Source organism: Schistocerca gregaria, chromosome 8, assembly GCF_023897955.1.
Source record: "Schistocerca gregaria isolate iqSchGreg1 chromosome 8, iqSchGreg1.2, whole genome shotgun sequence".
Classification (NCBI taxonomy): domain Eukaryota; kingdom Metazoa; phylum Arthropoda; class Insecta; order Orthoptera; family Acrididae; genus Schistocerca; species Schistocerca gregaria.
The window spans coordinates 477,711,576-477,722,702 of record NC_064927.1 but is presented as its reverse complement, the minus strand read 5'-3'; the positions used below and the strand labels follow the sequence as shown (position 1 = coordinate 477,722,702).

The 11,127-nt window shown below is 44.2% G+C and overlaps 1 protein-coding gene across 2 annotated transcripts in view; it reads right to left on the bottom strand.

The window, feature by feature from the left end:
* Nucleotides 1-2,096: 2,096 nt before the first annotated feature.
* The window catches only part of LOC126284316 (uncharacterized), a 57,573-nt gene continuing 48,542 nt past the window's right edge, over nt 2,097-11,127 (bottom strand). For both annotated transcript variants that reach the window (XM_049983152.1, XM_049983151.1), the window contains exon 2: nt 2,097-2,557. In XM_049983152.1, coding sequence (XP_049839109.1) covers nt 2,213-2,557 — 345 coding nt within the window. In that variant the 3' untranslated portion in view covers nt 2,097-2,212. The remainder of the gene's footprint in view (nt 2,558-11,127) is intronic.

Below are 11,127 nucleotides of genomic sequence, written 5' to 3'. Positions count from 1 at the left end.
TGTGTTAATCAACACAATGGAAAAAGAGCCAAAGTTCTGAATTTCACTTTTTGTGACTAGTTACAGTTCGGCACCCATTTTCAAATCACCCAGATAGTGACAAAGGTATTCTCCAAAATGTAAGAACCATGTCAAGGTAACAGACAGACATATTTGCACTTTGTTATCTCTTTATTGTTGCTGCCACATGCAGTAAGCGTTGGTTCACGCAGTGGAGAATGACGAAACACAGGCACGCCAGCGACCGAGGCGTTGCCAAGTAAGCGCGGCACAGATAACCTTGCTGACAGTAGCAGACTACCAACCATCAGACGCAAGGACGCACACAGACTGAGCGCCGAGCGAAGCCTGGAGAGTCCTGAGTAAGGTTCAAATGTTTCAAATGGCTCTGAGCACTATGTGACTTAACATCTATGGTCATCAGTCCCCTAGAACTTAGAACTACTTAAACCTAAGTAACCTAAGGACATCACACAACACCCAGCCATCACGAGACAGAGAAAATCCCTGACCCCGCGGGGGCAACGCTACCGCACGACCACGAGATGCGGGCGCTGAGTAAGGGAAGTGAGGCCAGCACGCTAAGTTACGCTGCAATATACTGCGGGAATAATAACAAAAAGCTGCCACCGACGGTAAAAAACGTCCTCCTGCCGGAAATAAATAGTGGAGCGCAGGCAACAACGGACACAAGCCATTAGGAAGCAGTTAGGATCTGAGCACGGATGTGATCCGTGTCCGAATGTTCAATCTTCGTAGGTGACGATTCCGGAAGTCTGTCCGAGCTCGCCGGAGTCGTCCGTTCACCGCCAGATGTCAACTTCAGCTCTGGGGGTCGGCGCGAGTCCGGTCGGCACCGTGGCTGACTAACTACAGCGAGAACTTCCAGCACGACCGGCCGCAGCGCGGTCTCGGTCACAGGCGCCGCCGGGGACTGACGCCCGGACTCCACGACAACCCGGTCTCAAGGCGCGTGGTCCGTCCATGACAGGAGCTAGCGGACATTGCGACTGACGGCTTCCCAGCCGCCGGTGCAGCAGGCGGCGGCAGCTGACCTCACGGCGACGCGGCTCCGTGGGGGTGCCATACTGCGCTTCCGAGCGGCGACGAGTTCATCTCAGCCACAGGGCATCCTGACTTCAGCGGAGCACTAGTGGAGCGCGTTGCGCGCATTGTCGGAGAATCTACACAACAGCAGCCAGGCGGAGGGATCCGCAGGGCTGGGCATCGACGACAAGGGAGAAATTGTAAAGAAAGTTCAATAAATAATTGTAAAACTCCACGCCGTCTCAGTTTTTGGCGCAGCCACTGTGTCTGCTACTAACAAGTACTGCAGAAGCCGTAACAAGAGGTGCAGAAGTCGTAACAAGTGGCCATCTGTCGTAACATCATGTTTGTTATCGTGCGAGATATGGTTATTACATTTTGGGAAATACTATTTGGACTGTCTGGATAACGTTAAGAGGGTTTTGGATCCTAAACTAGTGGTCAAGTACATAAGAGTGAAATTTTCAACCTTTGTTTTCTCCTTTGTCCTGACTTAAAGTACGGATAAAATGGCTCTGAGCACTATGGGACTTAATATCTAAGGTCATCAGCCCTCTAGAACGTGGTTCAAAGGGCTCTGAGCAGTATGGGACTTAACATCGGAGATCATCAGTCCCCTAGATGGCTCTGAGCACTATGGGACTTAACATCTATGGTCATCAGTCCCCTAGAACTTAGAACTACTTAAACCTAACCGACCTAAGGACAGCACACAACACCCAGCCATCACGAGGCAGAGAAAATCCCTGACCCTGCCGGGAATCGAACCCAGGAACCCGGACGTGGGAAGCGAGAACGCTACCGCACGACCACGAGATGCGGGCAGTCCCCTAGAACTTAGAACTACTTAAAGCTGACTAACCTAACTCATGCATGCCTGAGGCAGGATTCGAACCTGCAACCGTAGCGGTCGCGCGGTTCCAGTGACAAAAACCGCTCGTCCACAACGGCCGGCTCTTCCATTATGGTTTGCCCCAGTATATTTAGCGGCGAAGTAATGAAATAATTAATCTGCTAGCATCTGAAATGAACGAGTGAGTGATTCGATGTAGTTGTGCTAGGAATGTATTTATTGAGGCCATAAAAGTTTGGGGTACAAGACTAAATTTAGACGCAGGCAGTGATAGTTGACAGCAGCAGGTGGACGTCTTCGTGGGTCAGCGGGCTACACCTTCTGGACGGGCAGGTGTCCGTACGGGGCGGCGATGACGGCGGGGGCGGCGGCTCCGGGCACGATGGCCTGCGGCAGCGCGTACTGCAGCCCGGGCAGCTGCAGCGGCACCGGCAGAACGGGCGCCTGCACGGCGGGCAGGACGGGCGCCGGCACCAGCGGGCCCGGGATCTGCCGCGACTCGTGCACCGTGTACGCGAAGTTGCCGCCGGAGCGCTGCTGCGTCACCGTCGACGTCACGGCCGCGCCCGTGCCCGGGTCCATCTGCGACGAGTGCTCCTCCACCGTGACCGGCACCGCCGAGGCGGCGGCGACCACCAGCAGCGCGAGGGCAGCGAGCTGGGGCAGCGCGTGGCACGCGAGTGGGATCAGTACGGCAGAAGACCAGTAGACAAGTAGGTAACATGTGTGTGGGAGGCAGGTGGAGTTTGTAACTAAGCAACAGGGTGCGAATAGTACAAGCACAAATCCAGAAAGTGAGGGAGAAGAAAATGGAGTTTGGAACTAAGCAATAGAGTGGAAGCAGTACTAGCAGAAATACAGGAACTGTGTATGGGAAGTAGATGGAATTTGTAACCAAACAACAGGGTAGGAGTAGTACAAGCATAAAACCAGAAAATGAGTGAGAAAAAAATTGAGTTTTTAACTAAGCAATAGAGTGGAATCAGTACTAGCAGAAATACAGGAAATGTTTATGGGAGGTAGACGAAATTTGTAACTAAGCAGTAGATTTGGAGTAGTAAAAGCTGAAGTCCAGGATTCTGTGTGGGAGGTGGATAGAGCACGTAACTAATGAATAGAGTGGGAGCAGTATCAGGGGAAATTCGGTAAATTGGCTTTTATGTAGTTGTATAAATATCTGTTGTGAAGGTGAAGTTTACATATCCACACTACAATGGGAGCGATTCCACCAGAAATTCAGTGAGAGTAATTCTGTACTTTAAAGGCCACAACTGAAGTGGAGGCGCTGTCTATAACTCAGGACATGAGTGGAAGGAAGAGAATGTATATATGCATTTTAAAATGTATTGCAGATGGAGATAGTCTTTAGAACTACTTTTAATTTTGAAGAGTAAAGAAATGAAGGAAGTAACTGAAAACCAAATGACGAGAATGGTGTTTGCAATAGGAATGGTAATAATAATAATTATAATTATTATAATAACAATAGTGACAAAATAATAAGCAGAACAGAATAATGAGTGTGCCGAATAATGTCACAAATGAAACTCAAAAGAAAGGAGAGGACATGAATATTGCAGTTAAAAGAATATGTGTGAGAAAGAAAATGGAGTTTAGATCATGTATTACTGAACTTACATCCTGAAAAATGATTAAGTGGAAAAACTAAGACCAGAAAATTGCCCATAAGTATGATAATACTTAAAATTTTGTTTGTTGCAATAGAGAGAGCCATTATGTTTCGGGACAAAAAAGTAATTAAAAAAATCCTTTATATCAACTGCTTTAACTGAGCAAATCTGTCCAACTCCGTGCCATCGTCAGTGGCTCTTTATCAGATATCTTAAGAAGTATGTGGGAAACAACAATAACGAATAATTATCCACATTCCAACAACCAAATTCCACACTGTACATTCCAATTAAAGCACAGTTATCGTATCTTTTCCTAAACAATAATGTTTTTGGAGATGACTGTCTATTGAACCACGTCAGATGTTCTATAATCACATTTGTTGAAAAAGAATGTTCAAATGTGTCAAATGTTATGGGACTTAATTGCTGAGGTCATCAGTCCCTAAGCTTACACACTTCTTAACCTGAATTATCCTAAGGTAAAACACACACACTCGTGCACGAGGGAGGACTCGAACCTCCGACAGGGCTACTTCGCCCTCCATATTAAAAGCAGATCAAGCTTATCCATTAAACATATTTTAGAACCCCTGTTTATTAATTGTATGTTAATTCATAAAACTGCAACCAGTCTCTCTTTTGAACAGTTATTTGTTATTCCATAAACCGGTTTTCGAATCTTTTCGGGTCCATCTTCAGGTAGTTTTCTGGAAGTTACATATGTATATTTATATTCATTAACATGGAACCAGACAAAAAAATCATCTGTCTCGCCCCTACCTCTTTTTTTGAGAGTTTTATTGCATCCAGAAATTGACAAGTGTGTCTTCATCGTTCATAAGCGTAATCGAATACATAGGACTATACGAGTTTATGAAACTTGTAACGGTGCTGTATTAGACATATATGTTGCATAAATCGAAGGATGCGGCTCTAAAATACTGAACGGTTTGTAATATATCTTCTGACTTAAGTTAGAAGCGAAATCCGAATGTGCCAGTCAGAACAATTTTAGATAATTAGGATTTTTTTTATTTTGGATATTTTCTTCTTGTGCTGCCTACAATCTACATGTCACGTGTCTTAGTACGGCGTCGTAGAGGTAACTAAAAATTATTAATATAGCATGACACACCAGAATTGCGTGAACGATTCTGATGTTTTGTTCCCTAATCTGAATTAAAAGCCTCGAGCTATTCTTAAACTTGTTCGGGCGGAGCTAAGAGGTAGGCAGTCAGTCTTTACTTTGTCACGCCGCGAATCAAACCCAGATCCACCGTTGACAGCTGAAATAATTTAGGGCTGTTTATAAGTGGTTTTTAAGGAGTGTAATACGTTGCAAAACTTTAAAAATCTGTGAAAAACAGAAGATTCATTTCTGACCTGTCAGGTGTGATCAGTTCACAGATATAACTGAATGTCTCTATTTGTAAGAATGTGATTGAATGACTTCCTCTTTTACACATTCATATTCTTGGCACTAACAGTTATCGTATCATGCATCTGCTGAAGAAAAATGAACTTCCAGTATATCTTGTGTAGCTAGTGGTTGTTCATTCGGCTGTGAGACTGCACATATCGTACCGCGAGTCATATTGCAATGCATTCGAGTGCTATGTTATGTAGTTTTCGCCGTATCACATCCAGCTTTCTTTCGTTTCGATTTTCCACTCACTTGACCCGTTGCGATGGACTACAGCTTTCTGTATATGATACCGAAAACGTTGTAGGGGAACGGCGCTTAGCAATCAATAGTGTCGAAATTGGTTCGTTAAAACTGGACTTTGTTAAATCAGACTGTGTCATCATGAAATTCTTCAACTTATTCTTTGCAAAAGATGGCAGGAATAGTCAAAAACTAACTGAAAAGGTATTTTTTTATTAAAATGTAAGTAACGTACAGTAACTTTTTCGCTGCTGCTAAATCATGAAAATCGAAGGGAAGACTCGACATGTTATAGGAGTTCTGGGGAAACAGCGTACAAGTTGCTGATGTGATGTTCTCTACTATGCTACGCCAGTGTTAGGAGGTCTCATAGGTAATATCGAAGGAGTTTTGATACACGTTGGCAAGATGGAAACAGCTCCCTACAAGAAAGAGGAAAATATTACAGACGCTCAACGTTTATGCTGAAAAATGGGAAAAACCCATTTGAGCAACGGATATTCAAAGGAAGACGGTGCAACCTTTTGTTGAACCCATTGTGTATCTCACGCAAGGACCCTGAGAACAAGATAGGAATAGTTATGTTGTGTGCAAATACATTTACCCGTCTTGGGAATTAGCAATGGCTTCAGCTGAATTTTGGCAGTTTTTAATCCATGACATACCGTCTTTTATCCGTGTTTTGTATTTGTCGGACAACGAATGTTGGGAAAAAAGATAGGGAGCCCTTCCACTCTAATGTTTTAATCATATGTCACCTGAAGAAGTGGCTTTAAAGCCACGAAACCGGGAGTGGTACAGTAATAAAGGTCCAAAATACAGCTGAAGCGGTTATTAATACCCGAGAGGAATACTCATGGCTGTGGTTTTCCACCTACAAGGTTGTCTACATTTACCCGTGTCTTTGTATCCCAAACGATGAAGGAAAGACGATTAAAGTTTAACAATAGTGATATGTTGTAGACAAAATGCAGTTCTCATGAAAGCGAATCCACCGTCTTGCCGGGTGGTTATGATTAAACTTCCACTACTTGAGAGGGTCCTATGCAAAACAAGTAATCATAATACAACGGAACTACGTGGAAGCATTTTTAAGGACATGTAGAGGAGAAATAACGAATAACCCGTCGAGGGAAAGACATTTTAGCTTCCATATGAGAGGGTAACATTTGTTACTTGTATACCATGTTTACGTTCCAGGTTGCAAACATTTCTCAGTGTGACGAGTATCTGCATCCACGACAGCGTGGATCCGCACGAGAGACGTAATTTCACAATCATTCGCAGTACTCGTGGAAATGTTCAGCTGTCGAGACACAGGCCGTGCACTGCTTCAGTATCGCACTCTCAGCCATGGTAACTCAAACTTCTTCAATTTGTGGCGCAGCTGACCGTCGACCTCTCCAAAGCGCAATTCCCTAATCGTAAGTTAATTCGAAATTCCGAATCATGTACATCCACAGTGAGGAACGATGGTCTCTCCGTATTAATTTAATGCGTTGATATTTGCGCAAAGCAGAACTATTGTTTTGATAAAGAAACATTACGTATAAAATCTGCTCACCTTGTTCGGGCCCATGTTGACTGCCTGCAACTTTAACGCATACTGATGATTGCGTTTCAGCGCCATGTCGCCTTACCAGCACCCGTGCTTAACCGTAAGTCATCACTAACACTACGAAAAACGCAATACCTGCAGCGTACAGTCTGACCATCATCTCCAAGAAGTTGGACACCCATACGGTAAATCATTTTCTGTTTACACTGGCTCATGGAGCGAAAGTTTAATCATAACCATCTACATCTACATCTACAAACATACTCCGCAATCCACCATACGGTGCGTGGCGGAGGGTACCTCGTATCACAAGTACCATCTTCTCTCCCTGTTCCACTCCCAAACAGAACGAGGGAAAAATGACTGCGTATATGCCTCTGTACGATCACTAATCTCTCTTATCTTATCTTTGTGGTCTTTCCGCGAAATATAAGTTGGCGACAGTAAAATTGTACTGCAGTCAGCCTCAAATGCTGGTTCTCTACATTTCCTCAGTAGCGATTCACGGAAAGAACTCCTCCTTTCCTCCAGAGACTCTACCAATTCGATTCTACACAGAGTACGCGAAAGAACTTGCCCCCCTTCTATCAGCCGTGTACTGGAAGGTTCCAAATTATTGGAAAAGAGCACAGGTAGTCCCAGTCTTCAAAAAGGGTCAGCGAGCGGATGCGCAAAACTATAGACCTATATCTCTGACGTTGATCTGTTGTAGAATTTTAGAACATGTTTTTTGCTCGAGTATCATGTCGTTTTTGGAAACCCAGAATCTACTAAGCTACTCTGTAGGAATTAACATGGATTCCGGAAACAGCGATCGTGTGAGACCCAACTCGCTTTATTTGTTCATGAGACCCAAAAATTATTAGCTACAGGCTCCCAGGTAGATGCTATTTTCCTAGACTTCCGGAAGGCGTTCGATACATTTCCGCACTGTAGCCTGATAAACAAAGTAAGAGCCTACGGAATATCAGACCAGCTGTGTGGCTGGATTGAAGAGTTTTTAGTAAACGGAACACAGCATGTTGTTGTCAATGGAGAGACGTCTACAGACGCTAAAGTAACCTCAGTCGTGCCACAGGGGAGTGTCATGGGACCATTGCTTTTCACAATATATATAAATGATCTAGTAGATAGTGTCGGAAGTTCCATCCGGCTTTTCGCGGATGATGCTGTAGTATACAGAGAAGTTGCAGCATTAGAAAATTGTAGCGAAATGCAGGAAGATCTGCAGCGGATAGGCACTTGGTGTAGGGAGTGGCAACGGTTCTTAACATAGACAAATGTAATGTATAGCGAATACATAGAAAGAAGGATCCTTTATTGTATGGTTACATGATAGCGGAACAAACACTGGTAACAGTTACTTCTGTTAAATATGTGGGAGTATGCAGGCGGAACGATTTGAAATGGAATGATCATATAAAATTAATAATTGGTAAGGCGGGTACCAGGCTGAGATTCATTGGGAGAGTCCTTAGAAAATGTAGTCCATCAAAAATGGAGGTGGCTTACAAAACACTCGTTCGACCTATACTTGAGTATTGCTCATCAGATTGGGATCCGTACCAGATCGGGTTGACGGAGGAGATAGAGAAGATCCAAAGAAGAGCGGCGCGTTTCGTCACAGGGTTATTTGGTAACAGTGATACCGTTACGGAGATGTTTAGCAAACTCAAGTCGCAGACTCTGCAAGAGAGGCGCTCTGCCTCGCGGTGTAGCCTGCTCGCCAGGTTTCGAGAGGGTGCGTTTCTGGATGAGGTATCGAATATACTGCTTCCCCTACTTATACCTCCCGTGGAGATCACGAATGTAAAATTAGAGAGATTCGAGCGTGCACGGAGGCTTTCAGACAGTCGTTCTTCCCGCGAACCATACGCGACTGGAACAGAAAAGGGAGGTAATGACAGTGGCACGTAAAGTGCCCTCCGCCACACACCGTTGGGTGGCTTGCGGAGTATGAATGTAGATGTAGATGTAGGCTCCCACCCGAGTTCCTAGGCATTTCCGTAACACTCGCGTGATGATCAAACCCACCAGTAACAAATCTAGCAGCCCGCCTCTGAATTGCTTCTATGTCCTCCCTCAATCCAACCTGATAGGGATCCCAAACGCTCGATCAGTACTCTTGAATAGGTCATATTAGTGTTTTATATGAGGTCTCCTTTACAGATGAACCACATCCTCCCAAAATTCTACCAATGAACCGAAGACGACTATCCGCCTTCCCCACAACTGCCATTACATGCTTGTCCCACTTCATATCGCTCAGCAATGATACGCCCAAATATTTAATCGACGTGACTATGTTAAGCGTTACACTAATAATGGAGTATTCAAACATTACGGGATTCTTTTTCCTATTAACCTACATTAATTTACGTTTATCTATATTTAGAGTTAGTTGCCATTCTTTACACCAATCACAAATCCTGTCCAAGTAATCTTGTATCGTCCTACAGTCACTCAACGACGACACCTTCTCGTACACCGCAGCATCATCAGAAAATAGCCGCACATTGCTATCCACCCTGTCCAAAAGATCATTTATGTAGATAGAAAACAACAGCGGACCACCACACTTCCCTGGCGCACTCCAGATGATACCCTCACCTCCGATAAACACTCACCATCGAAGACAAAATACAGGGTTCTATTACTTAAGAATTCTTCGAGCCACTCGCATATTTGGGAACCAATCACATATGCTCATAGTTTACTTAGGAGTCTGTAGTGGGACACCGAGTCAAACGCTTGCCGGAAGTCTAGGAATATGGCATCTGTCTGATACCCTTCGTCCATTGTTCGCAAGATATTGTATTAAAAAAGGGCGAGTTGCGTTTCACAGGAGCGATGCTTTCTAAAGCCGTGCTGATGCATGGACAGCAACTTCTCTGTCTCAACGAAATTCATTATATTCGAACTGACAATATTTTCGAGAATTCTGCAACAAACCGATGTTAAGCATATTGGTCTGTAATTTTGAGGATCCGTCCTTCTGCCCTACTTATATACAGGCGTCACCTGCCCTTTTATACAGTCGCTCTGGACTTTAGGTGGGGCAAGAGATTTGCGATTAATCCAAGCTAAGTAAGGAGCCAATGCAGTAGAGCACTCTCTGTAAAACCGAATTGCAATCTCATCAGGACCTGGCGATTTATTTATTTTCAACCCATTCAGCTGCTTCACAACCCCAGGGATGTCTATCACTATGTCCTCCATTCGGGAATCTGTACGAGACTCAAACGGTGGTATGTTTGTACGATGCTCCTGCATGAAAGGTTTCTCAAATGCTAAATTTAAATTTTCAGGTTTCGTTTTGCTGTCTTCCGTTGCCAGGCCAGACTGATCAGTGAGTGACTGGATGGAAGCCTGAGACCCGCTTAACGATTTTACGTAAGACCAGAATTTCCTTGGGTTTTCAGGGTCACTATGCTCTATTAACGTCAAAGGCCAGAGATTGGCTAACATCCATGTGAAATACCATCTCCCATGAGCTATGAAGTGGGTTGGATGGCGTAACATATTCGCAGGTGTATTTTTCATGACAACACCTTTTTAAAAGTAAGTCACTTTCTTGCTTTGGCTGTTTTCTTTTATTCTGTAAATAATCATTCTATTTCTCTTCTAAGCAATCGTCTCATTGCGATCCCTTTGGCATTATCAGACTACGTTCCAATAAAAACTATTATGCTTATGTTCCTCACATCAAAGTAGATAGCGTGTAATGAAGTACGTAAGAGTGTCACACTACTATAGCAGGCATCGGCACAACTATTAAACGTGGGAAGTCAGTAAATGAAATGTGTCCCGTCTATTTTAATGCTTTTACAATACCATTACTGTTTTCGCTTCACCAGTTACGTTAACGAGTTTTAATTTGTTGTATATGTTGGCACAGTGACACGAACTGCATGCAGCTATACAGTCTGTCTTTTTTGAATTCAAACTTGTTCCATTCACGCACGGTAGTTGTTGTTGACAAATGCAGTGTCAACTTTACTTTTCGCCTTCAAGCTTAGATTAAGTACTTTTCAGCTCTGTCTCGGGATAGTTTTCCAGTAGTGTTGGTTATCGGTTGACGCTAATACACAGCAGTACGGATAGGTTTAGATATCAATCGTTGTTCAGTATGCGCCTCTTGTGTGGCTTCGCTGAATGCAGTACAACAGCTGCACAGCGATGCCATGCTGAGCTGTTTCTGCAGTGATTTGAAACTCAACACGATATTTCTGTACCTGTTTATGGGTGACTACAAGAAACCGTGCCCTCTCGTATCAGAACAGAAGAAACCGCTGGCTTTTTGGCTGTCGTCAAGGCATTTCCGCAGACACAAAGGCCGCGCGGGATTAGCCGAGCGGTCTAGGGCGCT